Genomic DNA, 22,306 nt, shown 5'->3' with positions numbered 1-22,306 from the left:
TTAAAGCGACTATTCCAGGGTGCCTTATTATATGTGGCCTATAAGTCTGTCTCTTCTTTTAACTATATTTTTCCAAATGCTTCTTTCTTCATCTATTTGCCGCAATACCTCTTCATTTGTCACTTTATCCACCCATCTGATTTTTAACATTCTCCTATAGCACCGCATTTCAAAAGCTTCTAATCTTTTCTTCTCAGATATTCCGATTGTCCAAGTTTCACTTCCATATAAAGCGACACTCCAAACATACACTTTCAAAAATCTTTTCCTGACATTTAAATTCATTTTTGATGTAAACAAATTATATTTCTTACTGAAGGCTCGTTTAGCTTGTGCTATTCGGCATTTTATATCGCTCCTGCTTCGTCCATCTTTAGTAATTTTACTTCCCAAATAACAAAATTCTTCTACCTCCATAATCTTTTCTCCTCCTATTTTCACATTCAGTGGTCCATCTTTGTTATTTCTACTACATTTCATTACTTTTGTTTTCTTCTTGTTTATTTTCATGCGATAGTTTTTGCGTAGGACTTCATCTATGCCGTTCATTGTTTCTTCTAAATCCTTTTTACTCTCGGCTAAAATTACTATATCATCAGCAAATCGTAGTATCTTTATCTTTTCACCTTGTACTGTTACTCCGAATCTAAATTGTTCTTTAACATCATTAACTGCTAGTTCCATGTAAAGATTAAAAAGTAACGGCGATAGGGAACATCCTTGTCGGACTCCCTTTCTTATTAGGGCTTCTTTCTTATGTTCTTCAATTGTTATTGTTGCTGTTTGGTTCCTGTACATGTTAGCAATTGTTCTTCTATCTCTGTATTTGAACCCTAATTTTTTTAAAATGCTGAACATTTTATTCCAGTCTACGTTATCGAAAGCCTTTTCTAGGTCTATAAACGCCAAGTATGTGGGTTTGTTTTTCTTTAATCTTCCTTCTACTATTAATCTGAGGCCTAAAATTGCTTCCCTTGTCCCTATGCTTTTCCTGAAACCAAATTGGTCTTCTCCTAACACTTCTTCCACTCTCCTCTCAATTCTTCTGTATAAAATTCTAGTTAAGATTTTTGATGCATGACTAGTTAAACTAATTGTTCTGTATTCTTCACATTTATCTGCCCCTGCTTTCTTTGGTATCATAACTATAACACTTTTTTTGAAGTCTGATGGAAATTCCCCATTTTCATAAATATTACACACCAGTTTGTATAATCTATCAATCGCTTCCTCACCTGCACTGCGCAGTAATTCTACAGGTATTCCGTCTATTCCAGGAGCCTTTCTGCCATTTAAATCTTTTAATGTTCTCTTAAATTCAGATCTCAGTATTGTTTCTCCCATTTCATCCTCCTCAACTTCCTCTTCTTCCTCTATAACACCATTTTCTAATTCATTTCCTCCGTATAACTCTTCAATATATTCCACCCATCTATCGACTTTACCTTTCGTATTATATATTGGTGTACCATCTTTGTTTAACACATTATTACATTTTAATTTATGTACCCCAAAATTTTCCTTAACTTTCCTGTATGCTCCGTCTATTTTACCAATGTTCATTTCTCTTTCCACTTCTGAACACTTTTCTTTAATCCACTCTTCTTTCACCAGTTTGCACTTCCTGTTTATAGCATTTCTTAATTGCCGATAGTTCCTTTTACTTTCTTCATCACTAGCATTCTTATATTTTCTACGTTCATCCATCAGCTGCAATATATCGTCTGAAACCCAAGGTTTTCTACCAGTTCTCTTTATTCCGCCTAAGTTTGCTTCTGCTGATTTAAGAATTTCCTTTTTAACATTCTCCCATTCTTCTTCTACATTTTCTACCTTATCTTTTTTACTCAGACCTCTTGCGATGTCCTCCTCAAAAATCTTCTTTACCTCCTCTTCCTCAAGCTTCTCTAAATTCCACCGATTCACCTGACACCTTTTCTTCAGGTTTTTAAACCCCAATCTACATTTCATTATCACCAAATTATGGTCGCTATCAATGTCTGCTCCAGGGTAAGTTTTGCAGTCAACGAGTTGATTTCTAAATCTTTGCTTAACCATGATATAATCTATCTGATACCTTCCAGTATCGCCTGGCTTTTTCCAAGTGTATATTCTTCTATTATGATTTTTAAATTGGGTGTTGGCAATTACTAAATTATACTTCGTGCAAAACTCTATAAGTCGGTCCCCTCTTTCATTCCTTTTGCCCAGCCCGTATTCACCCACTATATTTCCTTCCTTGCCTTCTCCAATGCTTGCATTCCAATCTCCAACTATTATTAAATTTTCATCTCCTTTTACGTGTTTAATTGCTTCATCAATCTCTTCGTATACACACTCTACCTCATCATCATCATGGGCGCTTGTAGGCATATAGACGTTAACAATCGTTGTCGGTTTAGGTTTTGATTTTATCCTTATTACAATGATTCTATCGCTATGCGCTTTGAAATACTCCACTCTCCTCCCTATCTTCTTGTTCATCACGAAACCTACTCCTGCCTGCCCATTATTTGACGCTGAGTTAATTACTCTAAAATCACCTGACCAAAAGTCGCCTTCCTCTTCCCACCGAACCTCACTAATTCCTACTATATCCACATTTGTCCTACCCATTTCCCTTTTTAAATTTTCTAGCCTACCAACCTTTTTTAAGCTTCTAACATTCCACGCTCCGACTCGTACCTAAGTGTACGTTGAACAAATTCAAATATTACCGACTCTTATGGATCATCTTTGGTTTATTATCCATTATTAATCTTATTATAATGACCGTAGGTGATACATTCAATTCGGATTTAACGGTTTTAGAGATGCTTACTATTATATTTGGTTATGATATATTAGTCAGTTTAATATACTTTCAAGGCGTATTCCATTTGCTGCTGTACAACGAAATAAATATTCGAATGGATTTATTAAAAAAACTTCTTATCTAAAAGATTCCAAGAATTGATAATCGCTAAATGTAATGTTGTATTGATCGCATTGAATTTCGAGATTTTACGTTTCGAGAATTTACAAGATAAACTAGCAGTTATTACTAATGATCTTAACGATACGTTTGGAACCGAATGCTTTTATTTGAGTACAATTTACTTCGTTTTATTTTCTTGGATATTCTATTTCTGGATGGAATTATCCGACCGAGTTTCTACGTTGGGTTTCTGTTTTCGCTGTTTTATCCCGACATGTTATTTAATTTCATCGCATAATTACGCTACAAAAGTCAGCAAAAATGTAAGTAACTTATAAAATGTTTAATTACAATCGATGTTTGTGTAGCGGTATTTGTTGTTTTTTTATTTTCTAGTACATATTAAATCTCTTTAACTCACCGGACCGGTCTAAAGGTAAACTCGTAAATCAGCTGATTTCGAAGACGTGAGTTCTCAGGTTCAAATCTTAATAAAGATAGTTATTTTTATACAGATTTAAAAACTAGATCGTGGAATGTCTGCCTCCGTTGCGCGAGTGGTAGCGTCTCGTCCTTTCATCCGGAGGTCCCGGTTCGAATCCCGGTCAGGTATAGCATTTTCACACACGCTACAAGTCATTCATCTCATCCTCTGAAGCGATATACCTAACGGTGATCCCGGAGGTAAAAAAAAATCAGCTGATTTCGAAGACGAGAGTTCTCGAGTTCAAATACTAATAAAGGTACCTTTATTAGGGTGTCGGTGTTCTTTGGTAGTCGGGTTTCAATTAACCACACGTCTCAGGAACGGTCGGTCTGGGTTTCTTCAAAATTACACATTTACCGGTACGGTTATCTTACATTGATAAGTCGTTAATGACTTTAATTGTTGATGTCATTATAAATAAAAATAAGATATAATGGGTTTTATATACCGTTACCACATATATACCTAATTTAATATCTGCAGACGACAACGGTAGCAACTCTGGAGCACGGTATATGTACGCGCTGGTACAAGCATCACTCCCGCCGCGCAGATGACCGCGTAGTTCTCCCACAATAGCGACGCTGCGGCCCCACCACTCTCAGGCTCCGATAAAAGAGCGTGCGCGACAGTGAATTTTCAATTCATCGTCGATCACCACCTGAAGAAGACCAAGAAGGAGAAGTAGAAGAAGGTGAAGGAAGACAGAAGAAGTTCCCTGGCCGCACAACGTGGGACCTCCCGGGGATGCCAAGATCCCCGCCGGAGCAGCAGGCCTGGCCGGCCCGCCGAGGTAGCCGCTGGGCGCGGACGCTACCTTCCGGCTCTAGCTCCCCGGGTTTCAATCGCCCTGGCCGGCTGACTCAGCGACAGTAGCCGGTCTAGCGTGGGATCGCATGGGGAGTAGCGCGTCGGCGAAGGACAAACGACGCCGACCCGACATTGCGGGGCTCTGGCAGCCATCACTGTCACGCTGTAGCGGGGACCCGACTGCCGCCGAGGGAAAGCCCGGTCTGACTTCAACGGGCGAGCCGCTACTCTCCGACTTTGCCGGAGACCAGCTTCCGGACCCAACAGCTCTTCTCAGAGCTAACGCAAAAAACGACCCTTTAAAGGCTACCATAAGGTTATTAAGTGCGAGGTGCCATCGAAGCCATTCGGCGACAATACATAAGATATATTATTTCTTTTGTTTTTCATTTTTGCTGTTTTTTTCGCGATTCATAAATTTTCTCAAAAAAAATTATTATAAATAAATGTAAAACTGTAATTTAGTCCGTCATATATATTAAGAAAAAAGGAAATACAGAAACTATAATTCAATAAAATTGTTGAATTTGGAATATCAGATAGTACTGTGAATATTCATTAATGATAATGCCACTTCTAAGTTGATCGGGGAAAATGTTCCTTTAAATTTTTTTTCGTTTTTTTTTTAACCTGTAACAATAAAATATTGTCATTCAATAACAATCTATATAATATAAAATCCAAACTGCGAGGAGAAAGAAAATAAAATTAAGTGAAAAAAATGTCACGTATTACAAAAAAATAAAAATTTAATAGTTATGTGACAAATATCGTAAATAATTACAATAGCATTTCACAACTTCCAGTAAATTACAAGAATCATTGAAAAATTATTCAAAGGAGAATTAAAACTTTTGCGGACTAACAACTCTGTGAATATGAAGGGGGTTTGAAAAGAGCAGATTTTTGTCACTTGGAACAAATCTTTATTTTAATGTCGATAGTACGATGTCTTAACTTTTAAGTCTCAATAGACAGAAACTCCGTAACTTTAAAAGATATAAGACTAAATTCTAAGATTTTAAATCAAATTAAAAGGCCGTAACAAAAAAAAATTAAAAAGAAAAATTCACGGGAGGTAATTCGAAGAAAGCTAATAAAAGGTATTTAAATTATTGTATTTTTTAAGGTAAAAAAGATAAGGGACCAATATTTATAGGAATACTTAAAAATATTAAGTAAAAAATACATAAAGTCTATTTTGAAAGGAATATAAATTGGACGAAAAACCAACGACTTCTAAACGTTTGTATCGAAGACACAATTCAACGTCTGTATTGAAAGAAAATTATATTTTATCGTTACTTGTGTTATAAAGGTGGATCTACAAGAAATGTCTGTCCCTGAGAAAAAAATTTGTAAAAATTCTATAGGCAAGAAACTTTAAAAATCCAAAGACACGGTAAAGGAGATTACTAATCGAGCTGTGGATCGAGATAATTTTACATTCAATAATTTCTGGGATTTGAAAATTTGGGGATTATTTAAAATTCGATTATTCAAAAAATTTGTAAAATATATTCCGAAATATAAAAAATTACAGAAATTAGTGATCTTCTTCTTTTCTTTGGTATTAGTCGTTACTTCATAACCTAAAAAGGGACGCTGGAATAAAAAAGCATGTATAAAGGAAATGGATGAAAAAACGTAACGTGGTCTGAGAATGCCACGTTTGATTAAACAAAGTTATTTTATTCATCTACCGATGTTTAGACTGCTGTAAAAGAGAATTCCAATTCAAGATAAAAACAATCACCGATCGGAACAATTTCTTGTAGTACCTTTGTGCCGATCAGCGACTAAAAACCCTATGAAAACATGTAGCGATCATTCCACAGTAAAAACAGAAATGTTTTTTTTTCTCCCCAAAAACGTAGTACTGGCCAATTATTATGAACAGTGAGATTTGTGCTTTTTTCCACCGCCCAACAAAGTAGCTGTGTCTGGATACCATTCCTGATCGCAATGGACAAACAGTCCTCTCTTTTTTCCTGTATATCCTCCGGGAATTACCGTTCCGGTATTACTTCAGGGGATGATATGTATGAATGTAAATGAAGTTCAGTCTCGTACAGTCTCAGTTCGACCGTTCCTGAGCTGTGGGATTAATTGAAACCCAACCACCAAAGAACATCGGTATTCACAATCTAGTATTCAAATCCGTACAAAAGTAACTGCCTTTATTAGAACTTGAACGCTGGAACTTTCGACTTCCAAATCAGCTGATTTGGGAAGATGCGTCCACCACTAGAACAACCCGGTGGGTGGGCGGACATAATCACAAAGGTTACAGGCAAACATAAAGGATAAAAAGGTCTCTCGGAAATTCCTAATAGGCAATTCGTACAGATGATAACCAGATATAAGACAATTTCTTAAAATTGCTTCAGAAACTAACTTTAGAATCGATGTAAAACGATGCCAAATAACATAATAAAAGAAAATATGGTTCGAATATAAAATATGGTGTTAACTGTATTTATTTCAATTCGTACTAGTCAGATGGAAAAAAGTTAGTATGATCAAAATTCATCTACATACTCGTTTTCTGGTCACCTAAATAACAAACTACTGTCTCATTTAAGGGTACGTAATTTTTAGGCAGATTTCATAAGAAAGCTACCGATTGTAGTGGGTACCATGTTTCGAATTCCGGAAAATTTCGACATCTTCGCGGTTCACATCCCTCAGAACCAAAGTCAGGTCAAAAGTTTATATACAGAGTGTCCCTTATAAAACGCAACCCAACCTTATATTGGTAGGTATTGAAATAATAAAAAGGCATGAGTAAATGTAAATGTAATTTTTATTATTACCATCCATTACCTTAGAGTAATTGTTGGAAGTGGCCGCCATCTTCTTGAATACAAGCTTCAATTCTTTTTACAGCGTTTCTTGCAACTTTTTTCAAAGTTTGCGGCTGGATATTTAATACAGCTTGTTCAATATCGACTTTCAATCGTTCAAGTGTTCGTGGTTTGTCGCTGTAGGCTTTTTCTTAGAGGTAACCCCGTAGAAAAAAATCCGCCGCAGTCAAATCTGGAGATCTTGGTGGCCACAAGCCTCGACCGATAACACGATTACCAAAGAATTCCTCGACGAAATCAGAAGGTGAACCTGCGTAGTGCGATGTCGCACCGTCATGTTGTAGCCGGCAGTGTCTGTCTTCCTCTTCCGAGAGTGCAAAGAACTGAAATAAAATATCCTGATATCGTTCTGCATTAATGATGTACTCGAAAAAAATAGGACCGATTATTTTCTTCCGCGATATCGAGCACCACACGCCCGACTTCTGCGGGTGTAATTGTTTTTCGTGATAAACGTGGGGATTTTCAGCGCTCCAAATTCTACTGTTTTGACCGTTTACGTAGCCATCCGAATGAAACCGTGCTTCATCTGTGAAAAGTAACGAATCCGTAACGTTAATTCCCTCGCGCAGAAATCGACGGAACCGTTGACAATATTGTAGCCGTTTTTCTTTGTCAGACTCAAGAAGTCGATGAACCGTTTGAATGCGATAAGGTCGTAATTGTAATCGTTTGATCGCCCGATGAACAGTCGATTTAGACAAATTAATTTCAGCAGACAAACGTCTGATCGATTTATTCGGCGAGGCGAGTAATCGGTCTTTGATTTCAGCGACTATCTGTATTCAACACCGGCGCAAATCTTTTGTGTTCCTTGTTATTAACAGAACCGGTCTCTCTAAATTTTGCAACTAACCTTAATACTGATGTTTTGTTAGGAGCCGGTTTATCTGGGTACTTATGGCGAAACAAATCTTGCACTGCAACCGCCGATTTCGTACTGAAGTACGACTCGACAATGAAAACACGTTCTTCTAACGAAAACACAATCTTGTCTCTAGCGATACACTGAACGTTATGATTGCATTATTGTTACTATCGGTAGTGTTCTTCTGCGACGCCGCGATGTTCAGATATTGGACGAGTCCATTTCAGTAACGAGTAAGGGTAGTAAGCTTGACTTTTGAAATTTCATGGATAGGTTGCGTTTTATATGGGACACTCTGTATATATATATATATATATTTCACCTTCCTGTGGACACGATAACTGGCGTTATATTCTGCCAATCAGTTTCAAATTTATACATAAAACATAACCCAAAATCTAGGTCGAGTTCGTTAATGGGCAAAAATGGACGATGGGGACGGAAATAGGAGGGCTTTTTCGAAAAAAAAAGCTATAACTTTCCTAAAGTAAAATATCGAATTCGTTTAAAATTCCTACTATTCTTTGGATAAGGGCCGAAAGTTTATATAAATAATTTTTTTTGATATCACCAATCATCGGCCCAGGGGGTTCTGAAGACAAAAAAATCATACCACCCCTAATAGGTACAGTATCGAATCGGTTTAAAGTGGTCATTAGTCCTCTAAACATTACCTAAAACTTCTGTTTGAAACAATTTTTGATATGACCAACCTTTACGGCAAGGGATAACCAAAATGTTTCTGGAATTGTAAGAAGCTGAGGCTTCTTACAATTTCTAGGCTGAGGAATTTGAAACTTTTTTTTACATGTAACCATTGTCGTATCGAGTAAATTTGAAATTTTTTATAACTTAAAGATGAAAATCTTTTTATTAAATTTTTATTGTTGCCATAATAGAAACTGAAAAGGAAAAGCCACCGTACATCCTAAATCCAGATTGACTTTTTTTTATATCATTTATTTTTTTAAAAGAAAATTTTTATTTTATTCTTGTATTTCAGAGTACAGCCTTCATCAACGTATTGCTATCACAACCGATATCACATCTAGATGAGAGTGTTCAACAAGAGGTTAGTTAATTCATTATATTTTTTTACACGAAATTACAGAAGAAAAAAATGCTACTTTTATGGCACAGTGGTAAATTTTTCCTTTTCAAATGGAAAGATTCTGTTTTGAATCCCGGTTAGATTTAATATGTATTTCATCGATTTATTTTTTAATTACTAATCATTTCCCTACAAACTAAAAATAAAAATTGGATACTCATTTTATTAATATAAATTTTGTAATGGGTAATTCAAACACTACTCCATTTTCAAAATGTTAAGGTTTAAAAAATTTTACAGAAATATGACAAAACACTGTTATCTTCCATTAAACGAGAAAATGAATGAAATATTCATTTTAATACATGCTGATAATAGGATAAGTGTTTATTTCACATATCCTTAAAAAAATCTATTTAATACCCACCCTTATATATATATATATATATTTTTCGATGATTTGTAGAAAAATTAAAGAATTTTTTGAACAAACGAATTTAAGAAAAATTGATTTCATCATTTTCAAAAGGTTTCACTTTAAGAGAATACAAGATTGTAGTCTAAAAAAAAGATAGACCTAAAACATATATATATATATATATATATAAAAATAAAAAAAAATAAAATAAAAATAAAAATAAAAAGTTCTCTGTCAGGCTGATTCGAATGTTTTTCGTTTCTTTCTTTATTGTATTTCCGAAAGTTTTTCTATTACAATGAACCTATTCGGATGTTTTTTTTTTATATGAAGAAAAATCATATGATTTTTTATAGGTTTCTTTTTAGTTAATTAACTAAAAAAATTGTGTATATGGATGATTGTCTGATATTTCTTCTTTTTTTAAAGTTTTCGTTGTAATGATAAAGCGTAAAGACAATGAGACAAACAATTATCCGAACAGAGACAGCTATTAATTGTACAATCATTGTGTGTGTGTGTGTGTGTGTGTGTGTGTGTGTGTGTGTGTGTGTATGTGTATGTGTGTGTATATGTATGTATCTGTGTGCGTGCGTGTACGTGCGTGTTGTGTGTATGTGTGTATATATGTGCGTGCGTATATATATATATATATATATGTGTGTGTGTGTGTGTGTGTGTGTGTGTGTGTCTGTGTGTGTGTGTGTGTGTGTGTGTCTGCGTCTGCGGCTGCGGTTGCTGTTGCTGTTATCTATACTTATTAGCTGTTATTCATAATTTATTTTTATATGAGAGTCATTAAATAATTAAAGACAAATAAAAGGTGCGAAGGTAAAGCAACTGGTAAGAGCATTATGATGTTTCAGAACAGTAACATGGTAATCTTGTGCCGATTTTTGATCAGCTGTTTGATTAAAATAGTTTTTTTTATAACCTCCCAACCTTTTTTTCCAATGGCAATCCTCCATCTGTTTTTCCTTTCTGAGGGTGAAAACGCGGTTAATATTTTCTCTCGTATGGTCATACAATTGCGGACTGCTGAAACAGTGGTATCAACAGACCGTGTGTGGTATTAACCAAATCAAAAAGACCGAGCATCGGACTAGAAGCAGACGAAATCACCTCCTACCGATCGGCAGGAAAAACTACGATGACCATCTTTTGGGATGCAAAAGGCCCTGTTTTTGCCGTTTGCTAAAAGATCAATTAACAATGAACAGTGTATACTGCTTTGATATGCTTATCGACAAAGTGAAGCCAGCAGTATTGAAAGATGCACCGGGTCTTAGCGCAAAGGCATTATTCTGTTTCACGATAACGCCTAGCTGCATAGGTAACTCAACAAATCATCGAAAAATGTCATCTGCAAGTAACACCTTACCTCTAACCCGATACATCCCTCACTTGGCTTCATCCGTTTGGGGTTTCCTATTGTTTGATCCATTCAAGAAGGCGCTACGGTAAGAAGATTAATGACAATAACGAAGTCAAAGAAAATATACTAAATTGATTACTTCTTCAAGGTAAAGATTTCTTTGCAGTAGTTTTAAAAAATGACTCAAATTATACAACGATCGGTAAGTGGATCATTCTTATTCGGTATTTAAAATTTGTCCACCTAAATCATAAAAAACGTAGAATTTTACATTCTGATTAAAGATATTAAAATTTATACAATTTTCATTAAAAAAAATTATTCAACATCAAAATATGGCAAAATTAATAGATTTTTCTTTCCGCATTTTAAGTCCAAATAACACAGTTGTTGGTCTTATAAAGAAAATATTTTACCGATCGTTCTATTTTATTAATTTATTTCTGTTTCTATTATTATTATTATTATTATTATTATTATTATTATTATTATTATTATTATACGTTTTTTACAGATCTTGTTGTTCATAGAGCAAGCACGTGATACAAAACAAGATGTAACTGCCTACGGATTCTTTACTGTAAATAACAAAACTATAATCGGGGTAAATGTTCTTTATATGAATAAAGAACATTTCTAGACATCCTTACAAAAATTAATGTTTCATACATATTAAAAGCATCTTTTAATTACCGTTCGACAAAAATTGAATGTAAACTCATATCTACGTATACAACAACGTTCCGCTTTCACCATTTTGTCCAAAATGACGGTTGTAAAATAGCCTGCTCATCGTATACGGGTGATTTGACTGCAAACCTATATTCACCGACATAATGATTTAGATAAAACAAATAATCTGTATATGAATTATTACAAGTAATTTATTTACGACGTGGAGGCGCATTATCCGAATTTATCTTTTGCATATTTCTCACATATACGAGGTATGTGAGAAAAGTAATGAGGCTGACTTTTTACTTATCAAAGTTTTTAGTTTTTTCAAACAACAATATTATCCTCTTCAAAGTTCTTCCCTTGGGCAGCTATACACTGCCGGAGTAGTTGTTCCCACTCCTAGTAGCAGCGCTGGAAGGGTCAACTGGTAGGGCTTTTAACCGGTCGGTCACAGTCTTTTGAATGTTCTCCAGAGTTCTAAAATGACGTCCTTTTAAGACGCGTCAATCTCAGGAAAAGGAAAAAGTCACAAGGACTCAAATCAGGTGAATAAGGGATTGAGGAACCGAAGGAATGCTTTTTGAGGTCAAAAAGTCCCTGATGGACGTGTGACACGGGGCATTGTCATGATAAAGCATCCACTTGTCTGCAATGTCTGGTCTCACGCCAATCACTCTTTTCCTGAGCCTTTCAATCACACCTTCGTAAAACACTTGGTTGACAACAGTTTGTCATGGAGGAATAAATTCTTTATGAACGATACCCCTACTGTCAAAAAAGCAAATCGGCATGGTTTTTCATCTTTGATTTGCTCATTCGACATTTTTTCGGTCGAGGAGATGACGGAATGTGCCGCTCTTCGCTTTGCCGCTTTTTTGCAGGATCGTACTCAAATATCCAGGATTCATCACCTGTGATCACACGATTGAAGAATTCTTGGTCATTGTCACTCCTCAACGCACACGTTTCTTCGATTGTCCTTCTGTTCCGTTGTGAGGTTTATCGGCACCGATTTCGTACAAACCTTTCGCATGTCCAAATCGTCTGTCAAAATTCAATTTACGGTGAAAGCGTTTAAATTTAACCGTTCACTCATCATCTTATTGTTAAACGACAGTCTGATCTCACAAGAACCCTCACACGCTCGACGTTTTCATCAGATTTTGAAGTCGAAGGTCTCCCTGAGCGAGGTTGATCTTCGACGTGTTCTCGGCCTTTCAAAAATGATTTGTGCCGGCGGAAAACTTGCGCTCTTCATAAGCGATGTTCCCCGTAGGTCTGTTTCAACTTTTCAAAGGTCACACTCGCGGATTCCCCAAGTTTAACACAAAACTTGATTACACAAGGTCGCTTTAAATTCCGACGCTCCATTTTCGTAACACACAAAAACACAACTTCACTGATGGCGCTGTCAAAAACAATGTGTTAGCTGAACGGAGTTGAAACTCGTAATGAGCATGTGGAAAGGATGAACAAACCGGTCAAGCACAAACCGATAGACACAACGTTGCCACATCGCTCGCAGTGTTGACAATCTCATTACTTTTCTCACGCACCTCGTAAGCTATTTTTATTTATCATTTTACGATCGGTTTTCACTGGGAAAACGATCGTTCAGTACTTGAATGATTCAGTAAAGTAAGATTATAGGAAGTGTAAGAAAAGGGATAGACTATACTCATTCACTGTAGCAGAAGATTTACGTGTTATTGCTAATGCAAATAAGCACGGAAATTGTTCTACAGGCAGAACCTGCATTCGTGAGTAGCAAAACTAAGAAAACTAATGTCTCGTAACTAATAAAAACAAGAAAACATTTTGGCGGAAATATCTTGAAGAAAATCTTGCGGTTCATTTAAGTAATGTTCGTCAGTTAGGATACGCGACTTCAATAGGTATGAGTCAGATGAAAGCCCTGAAAATTGCTGATGAATTTAATGTCGGTAGGGATTAATTTACAGCTGATCTTAATTTCTGGTTTTACCGATTTTTGCCTGAACAATTTTTCTAGTTGAAGAAAGACGACAATAGAACAGCGGCTACCAGAAGAATACGAAAATGAACTGTCGATGATTCAAAACTACGTCATATGTTCAGATATGAACTGCTAGTTACAAACAACAATGTTTTTAGGTGATGCTGAACTTAGTTTTTCCCCTTCCTTTTCGGAAGAGAAAAAACTACCCTCGTATGTAATATTTAAAAGGAAACATCTACCGAAAGGTAAAGATATTACATACAGCCGATATTATAAAGAATGAATGAATAATGAGTTAGTTCTGGACTGAATTAAACGCGTCGCTCAGGTGCTTTATTAGGAAAAAATCTTTCATACGTACAGTAGATATCTTTTAGGGTCATACGACTTAACCCACCGGGTTGGTCTAGCGGTTAACGCGTCTTCCCAAATCAGCTGATTTGGAAGTCGAGAGTTCCAGCGTTCAAGTCCTAGTAAAGCCAGCTATTTTACACGGACTTGAATACTAGATCGTGGATACCGGTGTTCTTTGGCGGTCGGGTTTTAATTAACCACACATCTCAGGTACGGTCGAACTGAGAATGTACAAGACTTATACTTCATTTACACTCATATCATATTTACATATCATCCTCATTCATCCTCTTAAGTATTATCTAAACGGTACTTACCGGAGGCTAAACAGGAAAAAGAAAGAAAGGGTCATACGACTTATGATGTAAAGTGAAAAGTGATTGTTGAAATATATTTTTTAAAAGGAAAAACCATTTTCAGATGCACGTTCCTTTTTTAATCTGATTCAACGAGTTAATTTTCAACCTTAATTCTTTTTTTGTTACTTTTATATGTAATTATCTTATATCTATTATTTTTTTTCAGCTTATCGGCTTGATTACAACTTATTTCATATTTTGGGAACAAGGCTTAATCGTATAATTGTAGACCGTTAATAAAGAAGAAGGAATAAAATTAAGTCAGTAATTTATTTAACTCGTATTTACAGATATGCAAACAACAGCTCTATTCACTTATCTTATTAAAAAAAAAAATTATTTTTTTTCTTTTATATAAAAATTAAAGTAGAAATTGTTATACAAAGTAAACGTGTGTCGAACTAATTATTAATTGGTTATTTCAAAAATATTCTCCATCGAAAAGAATTATTTTATAAGGCAAAAAAAAAAAAAACCATTTCCATAGGTAATTCAGATATAATAAAACGTTTGACTAATGATAAATAGATATTTAAATAGAGATGTAAAAAAGAAAAAAATGTTATTGATTTTGTTACAGTTTTACCATTAGTTAAATATATTTATCGTTCGTAAAACCTTCAACTAAGAAAAGTTTTTTCTTCTATAATGTATGTTACCCGTACTAATTTTGTATTTTTTATAATTCACTCTATCTCTTTCTTGTTTTTTCCGGAACTTGTTTTATTTCTATTCTGAACTAGCAGACCCGGCAATGCTTTACTACCGCTAGATTTGAGAATATATATATATATATTAAATGAACACAATTGAAAGTTTGATAAAACATTAACAAAATAAACATTACGGAACTTCTGTTTACCCTTTTCCCCATTTTTCTTTTTTCCATTTTCCCCTTCTTCCCTTTTATCTTTTTCGATTTTTCCCTTTCTCCCTTTTCCCCGCACGTAAATCGGTCTAGCGGTTTTTTAAGTCTATAGCGAACACACATATCGAAAACATTGAAATGGAATCGTAAAATATATAATATAGCGTGTGTTGCTTTTACGTCTAACAGATTTGGTGCGTAGCTCTTTTTAAAATAACAAAAAATTTCAGACCGCGGAATATAAACTGATTTTTCTCCTGATATCCAAACTTATCTCGATTACTTCTTCAGATATTCAAGTGGATTCATATTATGTATAATTCAATAATTACTTGATAATTTTAATATACACCTCATTAAGTTTATGTAAGTTTTCGATCGCTCTTTATTCCTATAACGTATTAGTACTAGATTCGCATTACGTAGTTTACGTCGAGAGGTTACGCACTTATTATTTTTTACGTATATCTTTGTAGAAGTGGATTACCATTTTACGTAGTGAATTTATCATGTAATCAAAATTATAATTACTTTTGTATAATAAAAAATAAAATGTATTTACATAAATTAAATGTAACTTATACTGAAAAATAAAATTTCTTTTGAAAACTTGAATAAATATTTTTTAAACAAAAATCTTTAAAATTTCAGTTTAATTATAGTTTAACGCCGTATTTTTTTAATTTTCTTTAAAGTAATAATTCCATAACGGATGAATTGTTACATTAACAAATTATCCTAGCCCGGTGATCCTGTTGACCGCTAAACTATAATAAATTAGAGTCCCCGTGTTTCACGGGGATAAGACCGGAGTTGATAAGAACGAGTCCCGACGGAGGTGGCCTTCAGATTACCTCGCTTTGAGGCAGGCAATGCAAGACCGAGTCACGGCTCCCAGGGTGGGGTCGCTGGGCACGACTTGTCGGACCCGGTTGTTTTGCTCCGGGGGTTAGAGGCAGGGCAAGGAAATTACCGGCGGGCCTGCCTATCGTGCTGAACTTACAGCCGGTAGGCGGGTTTGTTAAAGTAATATACACTCCCCCGAGCTGTGTTTGTGCTTTACGCTGATCCGGCCCGGGGGAGGAGATGAAAAAAAAACTATAATTAATCGTGCTTTCACTATAGATGTTAGCATGAAAGTTGGTTTTTAAAATAGATGATTTTAAGTTTAACCTAAGTATTCTGAATGTATCTTTCATATTATTAAATCGATCTTATCTTCGTTATAAAAAAAATATCGATAAAATTGTCCAGGATAATTAATAAAAATATTTTTTTTATATTTCACACGCATTAAATTAGAAATCAAACAATATTAAAAGAGTTATGATTGTAGTTCTCGATGTAATCTAAATTCTAGATAAAGCAGTACCAATAAATTTGGGATAATAATTTCAGAATTCATTAATTTATTATAAATGAATCGTAACAAATTGTTTTTTTTAAGTGTTAAGATTCATCCATCGAGTAGTAAGAAGGCATCCTATACCGTTAAGTGTTTTACGAAAAGAAAATTCAATAATAAAATTAAATGTAAAATTGTTTAGAAAGACTATCGGCTTCATTTGCATTAATGTTTTGGGTGAGATATTAAGTTTTTACACTATTATAAAACTTAGCATATTTATACATCATTTTGTGAAAATCAGCATAAAATGTATACCTATTTATAAATACAAAATATTTTTCAGTATTCTTCTTTAGAAGACCGCTTTTAATAAATTACTTTTTAAACTATTTAGTTTTGTTTTTAAAACAAAAAAGTGTTGACCGATAAAAATCCTAGTTTTCCCGTGAAAGAGGTTAATTTTTTCCAGATAGACAACCTAGTTATACTTTAATGTGCAGCTCCTCGATACTTCATTGTTATATTAACAATTTATCCTAACCCGGTTATCCTGTTTAATTAACATAGTAATAAAAAAAAATTAATAATTTCCATAAAAAATGTATGAAATTATGCTTACAGTTTTTGAATACATTTGCTTCACGTAAACACTGAATACACTGCGTTTATTTTATTTATTTATAACAGTCTTTCTCAAAGTGGACGATAACGCCCCCTTGGGGGCGTTTGAAACCTAGAGGGGGGGGCGTTAAGGGGCCCAGAAAAAATGGGGGGCGTTGATGTGGGTTAGGGGGGCGATGTATAATTTGTAGTATTTTAAATTTCACTAAAATTAAAACCCACCTACTACACAATAACGAATAATTAGTTTATATTTCTACCCCGTATGATGTTATAAAAACTTAAAATACTTAACATAGATTTCGTAGCTATGACGGGGTGTCAAAAAGGCTTTATATCGTACTTAAAAAACAAAATTCCTGATGCGATTGCTGTACATTGCGTTATACATCGACAGCATTTAGTTGCTAGAAATTTAAGCGAACGACTATTTCAGTCATTGCAACATGTCATCAGAGCGGTCAATAAAATCCGAAACAACTCTTTAAATGACAGGTTATTTAATCAGCTTTGTGTCGATAATAATGAAGATTTCAACAGATTGATCTTTCACACAGAAGTGCGTCGGCTATCGAAAGGATATTGTCCGACTCGTTTTTACAATCTGTTTGACTCTGTCATAGAGTTCTCGGAAAACAAAGACACAGAATCGCGCGAAAACCTCATCGCATCAAAGAATGATATCGCATACCTGACAGACCTTTATACATCGCTTAATGATATGAATCTCCAACTTCAAGGCGATGACTTCAACTTAATAAAAACAAAAAATGTCGTCGCTGCTTTCGTAGCCGAGCTGCTCTTACACAAGAAGAATATCGGCAGACGTGAGTTCCATAATTTTCCCAATTTATCAGTATCCTGCAACAACGACGACTTGCTCGTCTACTGCCAACATTTGGAAATTTTCACAGTGATTTCATCGAAAGATTCCAGGACATTTTGAAATTGGAAATACCAGACCGGGTGTTAGATCCTTTTTCAAATGTCAACATAGCAATATCATCCCGGTTGGAAGAAGAACTTATAGAACTGACAACGAACGAGGAAATAAAAATCAAATACAAAAATGGCTACCGACAATTTTGGCTACAAAAGTCAATTCCGCAGTTGTACCCCGGATTGTGGTCTATCGTTGAAGGATTTTTGATAGCATTCCCATCGTCATATTTGTGTGAACGTGGATTTAGCACTGTGACAACGCTGCTTACTAAAAAGAGAAATCATTTGCAGGTTACCAAACGCGGCGACTTACGACTGTTTTTGAGTAAAATCGAACCTGATATCAACAAACTTATTAAATATCATCAAATTCATCCGTCTCATTAGATTAGTATAAAAACGAAAACCGATTACATATTTATATTGTTTCTTTTAATTTGATTAAAATATTGGGTTTTATTTGCTCTCACTGGTAAAAATTTTTAGTTTAGAATGTAAGTTTAAACATCAGAACCGACTAATATAACTAAATTAATTAAAGTAATGAAATTGTGCTTTTTAAGTTTTAGGGGTGTATAAAAAATGGGGGGCGCTGAAAAATAATTGATTTTCAAAGGGGGCGGTAAAAGAAATAAGTTTGATAATCACTGATTTATAGTATATGTGTGTCATTGAAGAGCGGTATGAATGTTTCATAATACTTTTATTAATAGTCAAAAATAAAGGGTTTATTAGGTTCAGACTCGCTCAACGTACACCTTAAATATTAAGCTAGTTGTTCAATTATCAGCAAGAAACAGTCAAAAATATAATTTCAGGTGGTTTGCAACAATACAAATAATATACTGGGTCTTCAGGCGTTAGCATATTCATGATGGATAATCGAGTAAGATCAGATCTGTATTAATAGAACTGATTACGAGGTAGAAGTGTTTAACGTTAAAGAAAAGGAATATTTAATAAAAACGGGTAATCTATTATCATGTCTTGGACTAAATTTTTCGTTAGAGTGAGAAAGAGAGAAAGGAAGAGCACATCTATTGATACAGAGATTAGAGGGATAATACATGGCAGTGAAATATGAACGAGTATATATAAATGTATAAAGGGAAAATAATTATGAAGTCATGATATTTGAAAAACAAATATATGTTGATCTTCAGAGAAAAATTAACAATTAGGTTCAAACTTTGTTTTAAAATTTAAAATTATACTCGATTAAAATTAAATTCAATAAATTAAAAAATCGATTACTTTATTTACTTTGATTAAATTTAAATTACGTAACTTGACCGGATTAAACCAAAAGTAAATTTTAAGGAGTTCACGTTGTGCTATTTAAATTACTATTGCTCAGAGTAGTCTGTAAAACTTTACTAGCAAAAAAACCATATCGGATTACATAAGTATTTTATTATTTAATTTTGGAGAAACAACCGTGGTAGTTAGCACAGGAATAACCACGGTGGGGCAAGGTAGGGTGCTCTTCTACCCCTGGCTCATTTAGTTAAACAAAAAATTATACATTAATATCAATAAGTTATAATAGTATTAACGCGGTAAGAAAGCACGTTTAAATCGTGGCGGGAGCGGTCTCTAGTGAACGAGTGGGGAATTGGCGGTTCAAGGTCTTGAAGATATAGAGAATGTTCGAGGATGGATTTAGCGGGAAATTTGTAGTACCTTCTACTCCCCGTATAAGCGCTGCAATCTGTGCGAATGAGTCAGTTTAGTGACTTGACGAATTTGAGCTAGTTCAGACCGCAATCCCGTAACAATAGCAATCTAAAATGGATATTACATATTTTTTTAGCACGAAAGGTATGTATCTATATTATTTTCATTTGAGTTAATAAGTCGCAAAACCATCTAATTAAAGCAACCTAAAATGTTCAGAAAACGCGAAGTCTGTTTTTTGGTTTGTAATAATAGTGATTTAGATGTTGTCTTTATTATTGAAATTTTAAGAAAAATCATACGATACTAAATAAGGAAATAATAACAATATACCCACTCTAATAATTTTTAGTAACGATTGAAAATTGTAATTAGATATTTTTTCAGTTCTCCTAATTACATGATTTCGAATTTTGAAATGTTTGATTTTACAAATAGCTACATCTGCTAAATGCAAATAATGAAATACCATTTTACAGTTACCATACCGTTTAGTTTTATTAAAAAATACCATCATTCAGTAACAGCCCTGCGACAACGCAGTGCCAAATACCTGCAGAGACTTGAAAATCATGCAAACCACTTTGCAATTAATCTACTCGATAACAGCAAGGACGTCCAACGGTTGGGATGTGTCCATGCACTCGAATTAGGATCTGCGTAACAGTCTGGAGTCTGACAGGTTTAGTAGTATGGTATTTAATTTCTTTGTTTTTGCAGTTTCTTTTGTTCTTTTTTTCTTTTTACTCTTTGTTATTAATGTAAATCTAATAATGTGTTAAACAAAGATGGTACACCAATATATAATACGAAAGGTAAAGTCGATAGATGGGTGGAATATATTGAAGAGTTATACGGAGGAAATGAATTAAAAAATGGTGTTATAGAGGAAGAAGAGGAAGTTGAGGAGGATGAAATGGGAGAAACAATACTGAGATCTGAATTTAAGAGAGCATTAAAAGATTTAAATGGCAGAAAGGCTCCTGGAATAGACGGAATACCTGTAGAATTACTGCGCAGTGCAGGTGAGGAAGCGATTGATAGATTATACAAACTGGTGTGTAATATTTATGAAAATGGGGAATTTCCATCAGACTTCAAAAAAAGTGTTATAGTTATGATACCAAAGAAAGCAGGGGCAGATAAATGTGAAGAATACAGAATTGTATTGTGTTGTCATCGAAGTTACATTACGTGTACCAAATTTCAAAGATTTTCATACGATAGATCAAAAGAAATAGCAGTTGCAAGATTTGATTATAACTAAAGCAAGTTAAATAAAAAAAAGCTTATAAAAATAATTGTTTTTAAACAAAAGTAATGAAATGTAGTAGAAATAACAAAGATGGACCACTGAATGTGAAAATAGGAGGAGAAAAGATTATGGAGGTAGAAGAATTTTGTTATTTGGGAGGTAGAATTAGTAAAGATGGACGAAGCAGGAGCGATATAAAATGCCGAATAGCACAGGCGAAACGAACCTTCAGTAAGAAATATAATTTGTTTACATCAAAAATTAATTTAAATGTCAGGAAAAGATTTTTGAAAGTGTATGTTTGAAAGTGTAAGTGAAACTTGGACAATCGGAGTATCTGAGAAGAAAAGATTAGAAGCTTTTGAAATGTGGTGCTATAGGAGAATGTTAAAAATCAGATGGGTGGATAAAGTGACAAATGAAGAGGTATTGCGGCAAATAGATGAAGAAAGAAGCATTTGGAAAAATATAGTTAAAAGAAGAGACAGACTTATAGGCCACATACTAAGGCATCCTGGAATAATCGCTTTAATATTGGAAGGACAGGTAGAAGGGAAAAATTGTGTAGGCAGGCCACGTTTGGAGTATGTAAAACAAATTGTTGGGGATGTAGAGGATGTAAAGGGTATACTGAAATGAAACGACTAGCACTAGATAGGGAATCTTGGAGAGCTGCATCAAACTAGTCAAATGACTGAAGACAAAAAAAAAAGTTATTAAAGATTGTTTTTGCGGACGATGTGATGCTGAAATTATTATTTTGTGATTTATGACTGAGCTTGAAATTTCATATTGGACTAAGTTTACTTGCAACAATTTATTGTGTATTTCTTATTTTGGGGGTTCCTTTAATGACCCTCTTTCACATGCTTTTGTCAGGAGACTTACTTATGTCTCCGGAGGAGAGCTGATTTTAATTATAATTGTTATTGAAGAAAAAAAAATCCAAAATAATAAAAAACATTAAAGTTCGATAACAAATAATGAACGGTTCAAAATTCATAATAATCCAAATTTTTGTTGTTATCAACTTCAAATACTACAAAAACTAAGGTTTTCAAAACACAATCTTGATATAGAAATTTTTAACTTTAAATCAAAACCAAATTGGTTCAGATTTATTTCATTCTGTGCACAGCTAACATTCTGCTAGATTTGACCATTCTACCATTTTGTTTGTGTTTTTTCTACATATTCACTTGTACACTTTTGTACAAATTGAAAAAAAAATGGCATGTTAGATGGTTTTGAAACCCAATAAACCCGTATTTAGGTTAAGAATATTTTTCACGAACAAAAAACCAATTTTTACTGATTTTCAAAACGCTGTAATTTTGTGAAAAGTTATTATATGGAGACGATAAAAAAAAAAAAAACATTTTTAAGATTGAAGTTTCTAGTAGAGATTCCGTTCAGAATCTTAAATTCTTAAT

At 34.2% G+C, this 22,306-nt stretch overlaps 1 protein-coding gene across 2 annotated transcripts in view; it reads left to right on the top strand.

Annotated features, from left to right (window-relative positions):
- Nucleotides 1-3,057: 3,057 nt before the first annotated feature.
- The window catches only part of LOC142320842 (uncharacterized), a 38,192-nt gene continuing 18,943 nt past the window's right edge, over nt 3,058-22,306 (top strand). Inside the window, exons 1-4 of one of the 2 annotated variants that reach the window (XM_075358821.1) lie at nt 3,058-3,240; nt 8,953-9,021; nt 11,308-11,397; nt 14,329-14,606. In XM_075358821.1, the coding sequence (XP_075214936.1) occupies nt 3,133-3,240; nt 8,953-9,021; nt 11,308-11,397; nt 14,329-14,385 (324 nt within the window). In that variant the 5' untranslated portion in view covers nt 3,058-3,132 and the 3' untranslated portion in view covers nt 14,386-14,606. Of the gene's footprint in view, nt 3,241-8,952; nt 9,022-11,307; nt 11,398-14,328; nt 14,607-22,306 lie in introns of those variants that run through there. The other variant, XM_075358822.1, reaches the window with a different exon arrangement.

Source organism: Lycorma delicatula, chromosome 3, assembly GCF_047948215.1.
Source record: "Lycorma delicatula isolate Av1 chromosome 3, ASM4794821v1, whole genome shotgun sequence".
NCBI classification, from domain to species: Eukaryota; Metazoa; Arthropoda; class Insecta; order Hemiptera; family Fulgoridae; genus Lycorma; species Lycorma delicatula.
Note: the sequence above shows the minus strand (reverse complement) of the source record. Positions and strands in the feature narration are given on the sequence as shown.